The sequence below is a fragment of the Odontomachus brunneus genome, unplaced genomic scaffold (genome assembly GCF_010583005.1).
Source record: "Odontomachus brunneus isolate Ranch 3 - 2012 unplaced genomic scaffold, Obru_v1 Obru_scaffold_224, whole genome shotgun sequence".
Taxonomy (NCBI): Eukaryota; Metazoa; Arthropoda; class Insecta; order Hymenoptera; family Formicidae; genus Odontomachus; species Odontomachus brunneus.
The window spans coordinates 203,403-218,331 of record NW_022639674.1 but is presented as its reverse complement, the minus strand read 5'-3'; the positions used below and the strand labels follow the sequence as shown (position 1 = coordinate 218,331).

General features: G+C 38.0%; 2 protein-coding genes across 3 annotated transcripts; both read right to left on the bottom strand.

Annotated features, from left to right (window-relative positions):
• Nucleotides 1-3,682: 3,682 nt before the first annotated feature.
• Nucleotides 3,683-6,493, bottom strand: LOC116852438 (protein yippee-like 5). The gene is made up of 2 exons (XM_032832815.1): nucleotides 6,137-6,493; nucleotides 3,683-5,616 (listed from the first exon to the last, which is right to left on the bottom strand). The coding sequence occupies exons 1-2, from the start codon at nucleotides 6,295-6,297 to the stop codon at nucleotides 5,427-5,429; spliced, it is 351 nt and encodes a 116-aa protein (XP_032688706.1). The 5' UTR covers nucleotides 6,298-6,493; the 3' UTR covers nucleotides 3,683-5,426.
• Nucleotides 6,494-7,363: 870 nt separating this feature from the next.
• On the bottom strand, nucleotides 7,364-14,387 carry LOC116852419 (HMG box transcription factor BBX). Of its 2 annotated transcripts, none has more exons than XM_032832756.1 (8): nucleotides 13,687-14,387; nucleotides 10,964-11,164; nucleotides 10,327-10,788; nucleotides 10,037-10,218; nucleotides 9,799-9,921; nucleotides 9,612-9,719; nucleotides 9,192-9,523; nucleotides 7,364-8,831 (listed from the first exon to the last, which is right to left on the bottom strand). In XM_032832756.1, the coding sequence occupies exons 1-8, from the start codon at nucleotides 13,711-13,713 to the stop codon at nucleotides 8,743-8,745; spliced, it is 1,524 nt and encodes a 507-aa protein (XP_032688647.1). In that variant the 5' UTR covers nucleotides 13,714-14,387; the 3' UTR covers nucleotides 7,364-8,742. The 2 variants fall into 2 exon arrangements, with proteins under 2 accessions (XP_032688647.1, XP_032688648.1); XM_032832757.1 differs by lacking the exon at nucleotides 13,687-14,387 and adding an exon at nucleotides 13,215-13,631.
• Nucleotides 14,388-14,929: the final 542 nt, after the last annotated feature.

Below are 14,929 nucleotides of genomic sequence, written 5' to 3'. Positions count from 1 at the left end.
ATATATATATATATATATATATATATATATATATATATATATATATATATATATATATATATATATTCGAATATTTTTAGAACGTTCTTAGGATATATATGGGCATTTACGCGTACGTTACTGCAGTTTCGTCGCACATGCGCAAATAACTCCCTTCAAATTACGCTTTGCGAATCTTTCGAGAAGAATGCAAGATGAGTTAGACGTAGAGATGCCCGATTCTTAATCGATTCGATTCTTTCCCTAACAAATTTAGGGAAAAAGAGTTGTTTGTGCTGCTTGCATGTTTCATACTTTTCGCTTTTAAAAAGAGATGGACGCCTAATCAGACGCTTGGAAGAAATAATCGAGTTGGTTGTCTCGTTTTTGCTTCTTCAAAACATTCCAATATACTTCTGTCTAGTTTTAAATACGAAAAGTGCGAAAAGTGCAAACAACACGAATAAGCCTATTTTTGGGGAAAGAATCGAATCGATTTAGAATCGATGTTAAACATCTCTCTTTTTTCCTCCCAAAGATAACTTGACCAAATTTTATATGCTTGGTGTATGTGGTCTCTTTCAAAGTTCATTTACTCTTATCGACTGACGCATCATTTAGATATCTTCGTGTCTCCTGACCAAAAGAAGCTCTCTAGGACAGCCCTGCGAAGCGATAGCAAGCCGGCACACGACTTATCTCGCAGACATCTCTAGTTAGGCGACAGTTTCCCGAAAAGTGAAGGGGATAATGTTGGTAATAAGGAAAATCTCTACATGATATAATTTAAAGATTCTGTTCTTTGTGTAACTGCACTGCTAAATTGGTGCAATAAATTGAAATGAGGCAAGTACACGTTTTCTCACTCTAACCTTTTGCATTAGTTCAGCAGTGCAGTTACAAAAAACAGATCTTTAAATTATATCGTGTAAAGATTTCTCTTGGTACCAACATTATCCCCTTCACTTTTCAGGAAACTCGCCTAACCGCAAGATGGAAGGAATCCTTATGAAGGTTTGACTTTTAAAAAAAATTGCTGACAAGCGGCCGATTGTTCCAACCTCTTGGTAAACTACCGGACTAAGTTAAATCATGTGTTTGCTTTGTCTAATTTTAAGGAAAAACGAAGATAGACATATAATTTAACTGTCAAGTAGTTTACCAAGAGATTGGAACAGAGTTGGCCCTTAAATTCCAATATGCTCTTCGCTTTCTGTTTCTTGATTTCTATCTTCTTCTAGCTATAGGTTTTAGTTTTAAGTTAAAAAAAAATAAAAAGAAACAACAGAAAACAAAAAGCACATTGTAGATTTGGGTTAAAAGATAAAATTTCGATAAGTACGTAATTGGAATGAATCCTGACATTCTTTGTTCGTTAATTGTCAGGAACTAATTCTTTAATTTTACGCATGAATGCGTTATCAGATCTTGTTTAAGATTGCAAAAGTGACATTTTGACGTTTCGTATATATGTATTTTTATCAGAAAATTATTCGCTCACGTGTAATAGCGAATAGTTTGAGAGGTAATCATGTGGAAAAATTAAAAGAGAAAATAGCTTATGTGTGTATAGATTTTTTTTTATTATAATTTTATATATTAACTTCTTACTTATTATTTATAACATTCTTACTCTTCTCCTGCTGATTGCGCGTTACGCAGATAACTTTCTGATAAAAACATATATGTACAAAACGTCAAGTTGTTACCCAATGAGATATAACTTGTCGATCGATGTCGAAACAATATCGAATTTGACGATTTCGACATCGTTTCGACGTTGATCGACAAGTTATTTCTCGCTGAGCAAAATGTTACTTCTGTTTTGAACATATTCTTGCTTGACGAATGAAGCACTAGTCACAAAAAATAATTAAAATTAGATACGGGTATGACTAGCTGAAACTTGTGACTATCGATCTGGTGAATGTGTTGATATTGCAACAGTGGAACTAAGCATATAATTAGAATAAAAAAAAAATTCTTTATTCTTCAATTGTTCAGAAATATTGCAGGTATTTTTATTTATATTTTGTAGCTAAGAGCGCAATCTACGCTTATCTAAATGTTCGAAATTTCAAGAAAAGCCTGGTTTACTTGAACACGTGGAAATTTTACGAGACATATAATTCGAATAAAAGAAATATTCGTGCCTTTTTATTCGTTAATTGTTCAGAAATATTTTAAGCAAGTATTTTTTATTTATATTTTGTACCTAAGAGCGCAATATACGCTTATCTAAATGTTCGAAATTTCGAGAAAAGCTTGGTTTACTCGAGCACGTGAAAATTTTACGAGACATACGAAAAAGATGTTTTGGAATGCAACCCTAGATATAAGAATGCTATATAACATAGATATAATGCAAATAAAATTATTAATTAAAGAAGATGAGTGCATTATCACGCAAAATCGTGCAATAATCTTCTTTAATTAATAATTAAAAACCTATGTAATTATTTGGAAAATGGTAGAGAACTTTTTTGCTCAATTTGACCTAAAGTATAAGTACACGACGGCAATCGTCGCTACTATAATTCATTTACCATATTCTGCATGATCATTTACAAATTTTCTACAATTAATATCTCGATAATTATTGCGAATATCAAAACGGTATAGGATTTATGTTCACCTCAACCTGTTCTACGTTCCTGTATACAACGATGATCACAATTTATACTATGGAGTCCAATTTTATGGTAAAGTGGTACACTTTTTAATCAATGAAAATTACTATTACACTAGTAATCCTTTCTATTTGAATATATACAGAGAGATGGAAATAAATAAATAAAAATAGCTCTAATAGCATAAAATGCCTGAAGACATGCCTAGGGGACACTAGACGCATAGAATGGCTTTAGGATGATTCTGGAATATCTTGTGTTATTTAGGAGCTAATTAATTTAGAATGGCAAGATATTTTTATGCTATTATCTCTTTACTAAAAATATTTTTGATACGAAATATATAATTATAATATTTTTAGGAGCATACTTTTACAAATTGATATTTAAATGGTAGCTTGTAATCTCTGTGTACAATTAAATGCCTATAATTTCTGGGAAATAATAATTTATATTAATATTAGTAACACGTTATATTTCTGTTATATAACAGCAATTTCGTATAAGTGGGAAATTATAACATGTATGTTACATGTAACAAACATGTTATATTGCATGTTACACTCCGTTATATTACACAATATAACTGTTATATTATTGTGTTTGCTGAGGTATTGTAAGCAGGTATTTTTTATTTATATTTTGTATCTAAGAGCATAATCTACGCTTATCCAAATGTCCGAAGTTTCGAGAAAAGCCTGGTTTATTCGAGAACGTGGAAATTTTACGAAATATACGATTCGGATAAAAGAAATATTCGTACTTTTTTATTCGTCAATTATTTAAAAGTATTTTTTATTTATATTTTGTACCTAAGAGCGTAATCTACGCTTATCTAAATGTCCGAAGTTTCGAGAAAAATCTGATTTATTTGAACACGTGGAAATTTCACGAGACATACAATTAGGGTAAAAGCAATATTCATGCTTCTTTATTCGTCAATTATTTAGAAATATTATGAGCGAGTATTTTTTATATATATTTCATATCTGATACGCGCTTATCTAAATGTTCGAAATTTCGAAACAAAAGTTTATTTTATTGGGACACATGGAAATTTTGTGAATATATAATTGAGATGAAAAAAATATTCATATTTTTTTATTCGTCAGTCACTCAGAAATATTCGGCGAGATTTTTTTTTATCTATACATATTTCGTGATTGAGAAAATTCACGCTTATCTAAATATTTGAAATTTCGAGATAAAAGCTTAGATTCATTTGAGCACATAGAAATTTTTGAAGACTTATAGTTGATATGAAAGTTAAGACTCATAGTTGTTATGAAAGAGATATTTCCTGCCTCTTTATTCTTCAAGTTTTCAAAAATATCGAACATGATTTTTAATTTTTATCTTTTCTCTGGCTGCGCGTAATCGACACATATCTAGGCGCTCTGTATTTCCAGGAAAGAGCTGTTTGTTTGATCTGTTTAAACAGAACTTCGATGACGTATAATATATAGAGTATTCCATAACACGCGACTTTAATTTTAGAAGGTTCTTTAAATAATTTCGAAAAATTGTTTTTTAATTGCTCATAGAAATTCTTGATAGAATTAAAGTCTTGAGGCCTGAGACATCCCGTATAATTGAGATGAAAAAGATATCCATATATCTCTCTGTAATTAAATATTTATGTTTCTTTAATTTTTACTCAAACTGTTCAGAAATATCAAACGTTATTTTTAATATTTTTATTTCATACGTATGTAATCCAGCTATTTGAATGTAGAGAACATAGAGATGTTCCGTAATGACTATATAAGCTTATCTCTATATCGCATATTCATCATTCAAGTTTATTGATTGTTACCTTCTTTGTTTACGTTAAAAGCAACTTTTCTTTATCATGAAAGTCGAATAGATATATAAAGCTTAACTTTTATAAAATTTTAGCAAGATTGATATATATTTCCTTGTTTACCTTATATTATGAATTTATTTTATTTTATTATTCACATTACACACAAATTTATTGAATATATAAATATTATATATATATATTTGATAATCCTATATTCAATATATATATATATTTGCTGATGTTATGTTGTTATCGATGTTACATACAAATTTATTGAGCATTCATAATATTTTAGATATATATATAAATCTTGCTACACAACGCATGTACAATATATGTAAATGTATTTTCAATTCATGTTCATATGTAGCAAAGTTCTAATGAGTTTGACAGCTATTAGAAAACTAAGGTAACAAGGAGAAAAAAGTGGCAATTGCCTGGCACGTTCTTGTTCTTGTCAGTCAAATTCATTATAGGTATACAAATAAAGTTATATAACAATTCTCTCTATCCCATTTACGTCTATATTTCTCACGTCGAGATACACAGTCACCTGTATTTTATATACTCACATTTTCTCAATTTTCTTGACAAACATGAAGTCAGTTTGTTAATGTTTCTATCTACAAGAAGATACCAATGACACTTACCATTATATATATTCAACAATCATCGTGAATAAGATTTGATAGTTCTGATATGAGATGTACACTGCTAAATTTGAGAATTTGAACACATTAAACATGAGTATGATAGATGCTGGAAACGATTGATCTTACAAATTGGGAACTACACCATATTCACGAAAATGTTGAACATCGCTTAAACTGCTTTACTTAAATAGAGTAGTGGTTCATGAATACTTGCTTATACACAAAGAAGTTGGCACTAACCAAAGTCTCTCGCGCCTTATAACAAAACTGAACCAAACAACACGAGAGTTATAATAAAATACAAACTATATTAGTTATCTTTTAATATATTAAACACATTCTACTTGGTATTAAATATTAAATATTTTCGCTCAACCCATCACTCTCTGTGACGAGAGCTCGTTCCAGGATAACACGCCCTTCCTTGTATCGTTGATTCTCATCTGTTGCAAATTCATACACCCATCCGAGTTTTGCATCACAGTTTTTGCAGCTGACATCTCGAACCATATGACGACCAGTCAGCATCACTCTATCCTGTACCTCGCTGTACATTGTGTCATAGTTAGTTGTGCAAATAGTAGATATTGTATAATTGTGAATTTGATATTTGTATTTCTCTAACTTTTTATTGTATATATTCCTTAAAATTTTTAAAACATCTTTTTATGAAGATTATCTTCTAGTAGAAATGATATAGAAAAATAGAAAGCAGAAGAGAATAGTAATCCAAACATATATGTATACACACACACACACACACACACACACACACACACACACACATATATATAATTAGAATTTTAAGAAACTCTAAGACGTTAACTAAATAACCGACTATAATCATTAATATAATCTGACAATAATATTATTTTAATGTGTTGCTAATGTAACCAATAAAATGTCGATATTACTAAAAATGGAATTTAACAAATATCTTATTGTCACACAGCTCAAACGTTACTTGGTAAACGAATGCATATGCAACGTATGTACAATTCGCTCGAGATACTCGAGTTTTTTTCTAACGAGTATTTCCTCTATAGGAGAACAGATAACAGATGCACCTGTAATTTAGGTTGACGACTTTATTGAAGAGGAACGCGCGTCCCGTAGCACCCGTGAAGCGTGTACTTATCAGCTGTCCCCTGTTGGTGAGGTTGGTGTCGCAGGAAGCGCAGGAGAACAGGCGGGTGCCGCCGATGTGCTCGAGAAATATCACTCCCATCTCAACGGATGGTGGAAGGACCCACAGTTAACCTCGAAATGTAACTCGCAATCGACGGCGTTTGTCTATCGAACGAATCGATAGGCCCCGACGCGCGGAAAACGAAAGCCACACGACCGTCGTAGCTGCCACGATGCGTCAACTGTGCGTCGTGTGCATGCTGTTGCGTGTGTACCAACATCGTCGCGGACGCTGAGAAGGGGTTGAATGTTTCTATAGCGAACCATGAGTAGTCGGTAAGATAGAGCGCTGAAGCTTTCGGCGCGAAGTATGACGATATCACATTTGACTTGAGAATCTATACGTAGAGTCAATAGATATATTATGACGCAACATAAGCAATTATACATATTTTTATGATCACAAATAATAATTTTGATGTTGCAATTCGCGCGCGAGTAATTAAGATAATCATACAATATACAAATATGTTACATCAAAATATTATATTTTTATTAATCATATAAATGGTATACAATATGTACACGTACATAGATTCGTGTGAATTACAATTCTTTTAAAGCTAGGTACATAGATGTTTTGTGCAGTAAAATTCGAAACATACTCCCCTGATTTTTTTTCTTTTTTGCTAAACATCCGGTCATTATACAGTGGACAATTAAGCCCGATGGTAAAGTGTCCTGCAACAAATGCACAGGTGCACTGCAACAGGTAGGTACAAATGACAGCCAAAATGCAGTCAGAAGAGCGAAACGAATCGAAAATATATTGTTGGTCGTTATCTAATCACTATGTTCATATCTTTTCAAGGCACATTTGAAATATAATCAGTACATTTCCTTCCAAACTACAGAGAAACCTATTAACGTCACGTCACGTACTCGCTCCTATCACTTTACAAACAGTTCATGAAGTTTAATTATTAATAAAGTTACAAAGTTTCATATATACATGTATACATACATAGAAAGAGAAAAGGAGAAAAATAGAAAGAATTTTATGTATATATGCAAAGAGAGAGAGAGGGGAGATAGAGAGAAAGAGAGAGAGGAGGGGAGGAGGAAGCAGGAGAGAAAAAGGAGAAAAGAAAATCAATAGAAAAATATAAAATATTAAAAATTCCTTTAGCCGAAATCACAGACAAGTCTCTTACTTTCTCAAACAGAGCACAAAGTCGCACTTCCTCGTGTGATCTTAAAATATATATATATATATATATATAAATATTATAAATATACATTCACATATGTATATGAATAGTCTTATCGCTATATATTACATGCATACACGAATATACACGTATTTCAATATAAAGGGACACTCGTCTATCATGCGTGCGCGTATATGCAGTTAATTCTGTACATTATTTAAATTTATACGCACGTACCTATTCGCGCGTATGCATGTAGTAACGTATAAACAGTGGTCGCATAGGTGTGTATGTGTATCCGTTATTTTGATTATATCCTTTTTGATGTTCAGGTCTTATCGTGAAGGATATTCCATTTTGCATCTGTATGTAATACTGCACCTATACCTATGTACATCAAACGCCAGTAGAATACAAGATGAAATATTTTCGCCCTTATTATACATTATCGGAAAAAATGGGTTCCTCCCAGATGTTACATCTTGCGTCGAACCAATGTAGTGGAAACGTCCTAATTTGTTTCGTATAAAAGAAAAGTAACAAAGTAACAACAAAAGATAAATTTATTTTAAGGAAATAGAGAAGATATATCCCTCGTGTTTACTTCCTTACTTAGCTCAAATCAAACTATCTTCACGTATTAGTCATCATAGCTATGTATTATCTAATAAAATTTGTTATCGGAATTGACGACTGACGGAATTTACCCATAAACATTTCGGTGAAAGATCTATGTAAATGTCGAAAAGGAGAGAAACATGCACGATTAAAAATATCATCGTGAGAACTCTTAATAATACATAATAAAATATTTACTATTTATAAGGAAGTAATTATAATGTACTAGACAATTCAATATTGTTTCATGTACAATTAGGTGCAACGTGTTGAATAAAATTATATTATTTCCCAAACCATAAAATTGGAAAATGACTTCTCATAGAACTTCTCATAGAACCTCTCATAGAACAAAAATATAGAGAGAAATGATACTTCTTCTCTTTCTCTGTTTGGTTGATAAAACAATTATTTCAAGTAAATAGAGAACACCTCCCTCACGTATACTGAATAATGGAATAGTCTATATTCAATAGCAGTCGTAATATTAAAATCCGTAGTAGTAAAGATTAACAATAAAGATATTAACAGTAATCATTATTGATATCGTCACGGATACCGCAGCAGTATCATTTTATAACAGCACTTGGAGAAATATATCTTAATAGTTCCAGTGATAGGAAATTGCATGGAAAAAACCTTTCAAAAGTTTCAGCCCTCATAGTACGATCCTATGTAAAATATCTCATTCATTTTGTATCCATCAATCAGTACGATTAAGCGTTATTTTTGGTAAGTTTTGTTCTGTTGGCGGCAACTGTTGCAAGACATGCTAGAGCTTCAAGATCTGGAGACGCGCACCAAGCTATTAACATGCAAAATGTTAATTAGAGTGTAAATAGAAATATATAATATCTCAGCACACTTGCCAACATTCTTACATAAGATTCTCAAAAGGCGGAGAAATTCGAATCATAATTAGAAACTAATTTGAACTTGTATAAATGTCTACTTTTTAAAGTGTTGTGTCCATCAATGTATCTCAAAAAGAGAAATAGATCTTATATGTTCGATTTATTTTTTTGCAGGAAAAATTATTTCGATTGTATTACAACTTTCGACTTTGTATTACAAATTTCGTGTGTATAACACGAAATGTCGCAAAATGTCGCGTTACAAAAAAAAGGCAGAATTAATGTAGAGAAAGAAATTATTTGCAACTTACATTTATTTGGTTCTTGGTCCTCGGAGTGTGTGAAGGAATTGATTGCCGCAGCATTCCGCGTGATAGTTTGCTTTCGTGCTTTTCGTTTCTGGCTTCCTACAAGAAGAGCTTTCTCTGATTCCTCCGAGCCCTCATTCGTCGTATACGCTCTTCGAGTTTGTCCATTCGTCTGGCTGTTCGAGGACGAATTATTTTGGTGTTTTCTGCTTGCTGTGGAGTTGAACTTTTGCAGAATTTTCTTTTTTTTCGTGCGTTGCTGCTTCTTCTTTTCTTGAAATTCTTCTAAACTTAACGACGGTAACGCTTCAATCTTCTTTTCCAAATTAAAGTCCCTAAGCAAACATTAATTATATAGCTCTTAGATTAGATTAGATTAGATTATTATAGAATTACAGACAATAAGCGATAATAGAAACTTACTCTGCTCGAAATCTTTTGCGCGCAGTCCAAGGTCCGTAATCTATCTGAGCTTCGGCTCCTTCGGTTTCTGTGTCTTCAGGTTTGGAGGCTTCCATGTTTCCCTCAGCGCTGGATATAACGCACATTTTCAGATTATTCTCGTATGCAAAAAAAGATAATGTAATACTTGAATGATTAAAAATGTTACCTCTCCACCAGATGTTCCAGTTCCCCGCGAGAGCTATTTCCTCCCTCGCTGCTCAAGGAATCTGTTTTCTCACTGACATTTGAAGAAATAGAATTCCTTCTTTCGTTCGAACGTTCGTCCGAGCTAGCGCGAAAAAAGAATACATCTCTTTATGGAGCTTCAGTCAACGATATTTTACTTTATATTATATTTTTATTTATATTTCACTTCGAACAAAAGTTTTGTTCGTACTACTTACCCTTGGCTTGCAGCCACTCGTCTGCGTTTGGTTTGTTGGCCCGACGGGCCGATATTTTTCATCTGCTCGGCGAGGAATTTCTGATAACGTAAACCTTTACACGTCCTTTCGCTGCGAAAGTTGTTTTCCTCCGGCGGTGTCGTCAAGAAAGAATTTATCGTGTGTTTCTCATCTTCCACGATCTAAACAATTCATTGTGAATACTCCAACACAAACAAGATATTGTTTTGTCGAGAAATTTAAGAAACTTCAAATATCAACTTTTTTCATGGACACAAGTCCATCCTTACCGTCTCGTGTTGCTCGTTGTTATTCGATTCGGCTCTTTTCCTTTTCTTTTCGCCGAAGAGGTCCGCCTTGCAGTCTCTTTTCTGTTCACCTTGGAACGGCGATTCCGTGTATCTCTTCTTGGGCGGCTTCGGCACAGCATCGTTCTCCGTCGCTACACCGTTGACCGCGATCTCCTCCTCAGGCGGTTCTGTCTTCTGCGGGGTAAAGAGGGAACTGAGACCGCCGATCTGCGACTCGTCCGCCAATTTGCCCGGCTGAATCGACTGTCCGTCCCGCCTGTCTGACTTTGTACAATCGGAAGACTCGTACTCGGATTTGACACTGTCCGCGGGCTGCGCGCTGCTGTTACTACTGGACTCTTGCTTTTTGTTGGTAGGCCTAGTGCTCAAAGTACGAAGCGGAGGTGCTGGCAATTTGTACCACTTGAAATCAGGATTTGCATTGAGGAACGCATCCTTGTACTGAAAAGAAACGAGAAAAATCATTATGCCGCGTGCTGCCGCCCGTGTGATCTTAATGACGCTGAGGAACACGTCAGATGAACGTAATGTTTTATTCTTGGCGACACGAGGCTCCTCGTTCTCGCCACTTTCCAGAATAGCTCGGCGATTTTGCCGCTCGCGATTTCACGCTTACCTCCTGCGCGAGATTCGTGTAGGAACGCTTCTGATCGGGATGCAGCGTCGCCCACCATTCGCCCAAGACCCTCGTGACGGCACGATTTTCCAAGTGCGGGTAGCTCGATCTCACTGACGCGCGGTGCCGCTTGCAGAAGATCAGGAACGCATTCATGGGACGTCTCGCATGGTGGGCTGGCTCCCGTGTTTCGCGTGGGTCCTATTTATTCACACAATAATTTACATGTATGTCAGCAAGCTGTATGTCGCGTTTTTACACGTGTAACGTAACGCGATTATGTAACAAAGACATCACGAGACGATGTCACGAATTTATCTTATTCCTCTCCGAGCGGTGACAAAAATTGTTTTTTTTTTATTGTTTCGACTTTTTGCAAGTAAAATTTGCAATACTCTCTTTATTGAATGGATATTATTGAAGCAAAAACACCTGTCCGCTACGTGTCATCCAGATCTATTTTTATTTGTCTCTAACTGATAAGATTTTATTCCTAACCGTCTCTCCGCATCTAATATGAATCTTTAACACGTTGTTTACACGTGAATAATCAGAAGGTATTCCGAGTGTTTTTACGAAGGCGGATGAACGAGAGAAAGAGAGGGACAAAAAGAGAAAAACAAGTTCTTGCTCTGCCCTATGCACATCGGGAAACACCCGTATGCATCATCCTCGCGACCATATAAGTGAGCATGTCGCCGATGTATTGGTGAGAAGCCTTTAAAGTGACACGGCCCGTCAATTTCTGAGGGTCGTACGTTGCTGCCTGCTGAAACTTTTATGTCTGACATTGATCCACATACGATTCAGCCGAAGCTCGGCCAAAGAGAGAGAGAGAGAGAAAGAGAGAGAGAGGGAGGGGGGGAGAGAGAGAGAGAGAGAGAGAGAGAGAGTAGAAGAAAATAAAGAAAGAAGAAAGAGGCCACGCGGATTAATCTAGAGGAGAGAATACAGCCGATCCGGGAAAATGTATCGTGCATCGCGCCGTGTCCAAAAATAAGCAAGAAAGCACATCGCGGCTCGTGAAAAAGAGAGGGAGAAAAAGGGGAGAGGAGAGGAAAGAGAGGGGAGAGAGAGAGAGAGAGAGAGTCTTGCACGCGAAACGGGCTGTGCGTGCACAATTGCAACATATGTCTGAGACGGCGACGTTTTAACGAGGTGGGAAGGGACGCCTGCGAAAATGCACGGACAGACTTGGCCGGACGACGGCTGAGAGGGAATCCGTCGGCAAGGTTGTGTCGCTAGACGCTCGCGAGCCATCGTGCAAAATCATCAGTCGCGCTTATTCGCAATGACACGAAGATTTCGTGACAGAGAACGCGGCCCGCTCGCGGGATCCGAAGTGCCGCTGCACGGCAATTAATTCGCTCGGCGAGAACGCTCGGTCAAGCGTTCGCTCGGATTGATTGTATGCGTCTCGATGTGACACAAAGCGCCTTCGACGACGACGACGACGACGACGATAATGACGACAGTGACGTTTATCGGCGGCCGAGATACAAAGCGCGATACAAACACAGAGGCGAGACAGCGCGGAAGGAGCGCACCGCGTCGATTATCAGAACGGGACTTCCGAGGGGGCGAAAACAGAGAGGCCGACCTGGGTAGGCATGCATGCATGCATGCCACGGCTTGGAATTACGGGCTCGTGTATTGCCGACGCAGGGAACTTAACGGAGGGAGACGTTGTCTCGCCTTCTCTCCCTTTCTCCTTCTCTCTCTATCTGTCTACCTCTTTATCTCCATAGCTCTCTTTTTTCTTTCGTTTCTTTTTGCAATACACAGATCGACAAGATTTTCCTGATGAGACGGTCCTGAGTAGGATCGTCGCGATTGGCGCATATGTTCTTCACGAAAACCGAGGCCGAGCGGAAGCATGACGACCGAATCGGTCTGGAACATTTCCAGACAGGTTGGACGTTCTGTCCCGTCGACTTTCCTACACGTCCAGTACGAAGGGCGAGAGAAAAAGGGAGCGACAGAAGGGGAGATCTCGTTCTCTCTCGATGGTTCGCACGAACGCAAGCTGTCATAGGTTGCAACTTCGGCATCGAACGCTATATTGCAGCCGTGCGCGCAGCGCGCTTTGATTGCACCATCGTCAGCAAAATTCGCGGAGGAGACAACGAGAGAGAGAGAAAGAGAGAGAGAAAGAGAGAGAGAAAGACAGAGAGACAGAAAGAGGACAGACAGATCGGCACGACGGTTCAGGAGAGTAGTCGGTAGAAGATAACACGCTCGTCTCACTCACGTAGTCGTCGTGCATTTTCTCTCGTTTCTCACGAAACAACGAACGTCGCGCACTGACAGCTGCTCGGCTGGATGTAAATATCGCGACTGACTGCGCGATCTTTGAATGAAGACGTGCGATTATCCGGGAATGCGGCGCGCGCGGGGGAAGTCCGTGAATCACGTTATCCCGGGGACTACGTCGTCAGGGAAGCACATCGATATCTCTGGCGCATTCACGTCGTCGCGGCTCGTATCCTCGCCGTCCTCGCGAGCGTGCGTCGAGCGCGAGCGACCGACACGCGACGTTATACGCGCGACAAACAGATCAGTCGTGACTTTTGACACAAAAGCGACGCGGCGCGTCCGTATACACTGTCCTGTGTGCTCGACGACACGAGAGTCGTCGTGCGACGTGCCCGTCGGCGACGGCGGGGTCGCGTCCAGTCGTAGTCGACGGGAAAATCGGCCGCCGCTGTGCGCGACTCACTCACCTTACGTTGTTGCTCGTTGGCAGCCATTTCTGATTTCACTTGACAATTCACTCAGCAGCGCATAATACAGATAAAGCTGCAGTAGTACACTGGCGCTCCGCGCGCTGCCCGAGTTCTCGTGCCTTCTCACTCGCACACACGCGCCGCGCGCACGTTCTCTCTTTCTCTCTCTCGCACTCGCCGTCCTTTATGCGCCTGCGTGCGCACACGGCCTCTCTCACTGTCCATCTCGCTCCCACCGACATGAGCGCTAGACACACGGCCCGTTCGCGGCCCACGTGAGAGAAAATTCACGTCGGATACCGTGTGCGAAAGAGAAGAGAGATAGAGGACTTCCATTCGATTGCTCGTGCGTTTCGGAACTTCTCATTCGTTCATTCGTTTCTTTTCAGTTGCAGCTAGATATGTCAGAGGGCACGTCAAGTTGGGAAATGCGCGGAAGGGAGTAGGAGCGTTTCCGCCGGGCTTTTCAATGAAACGTCGCACAATCGTTCACGTCGTGACCACGTTTGGTTACGGCGGCTTTTCTCGCTCGTATTCTTCTTGACACCCGATTTTACTGCGAGTCATTTCGACGTGACCCGCTGGACTCTCTCGAGACACGGCCGACGTCGCAATTTCGCTGAGTGGAATGTGTTCGAATTGTCGCGCGCCGCAAGATGGCGCGCGCGTGTATGCCCTCGCAACAACGTAAAAGTCACTAGATCACGCGAAAATACACAACGGAACAGCTGATCGCCGTGGTCGAGCAACAGCTGTTGTCGACCGGATGATTGTCAAATTTAGAGCCGTCGCTCCCCACCGTCGGTAAATTTAGTCACGACCAATGAGTAAATGGATGAATCATTTCTCGTAGAATTCCGTCCTGAGGGACAAAACAAACGATAAACGACTCTTCTGCACTTATTGAAATATTTTTTATTAATCTTGTCTTTTGTAGGGCAATCTCGTCTTGAGTAGAATTGACATTGTTCGAGAGATTTGACTTCTGACTTCGACTATTATTGACTTCGAGCGATAACAGATAATCGATAAGACGGAAGAATTGTATCAATACGTGAAATAAAGCGTCACACAATTCGCGTTTATCATTCTGAGTAGAGAACAAGGTTTGGGATCAATGGAGGTTAATTACACTGGTTAGACATGAAATATCGCGTTGGATGTAATACATCTAAAAGTAGACAAAGCTAAATATATATATATATATATATATATATATATATATATATATATATATATA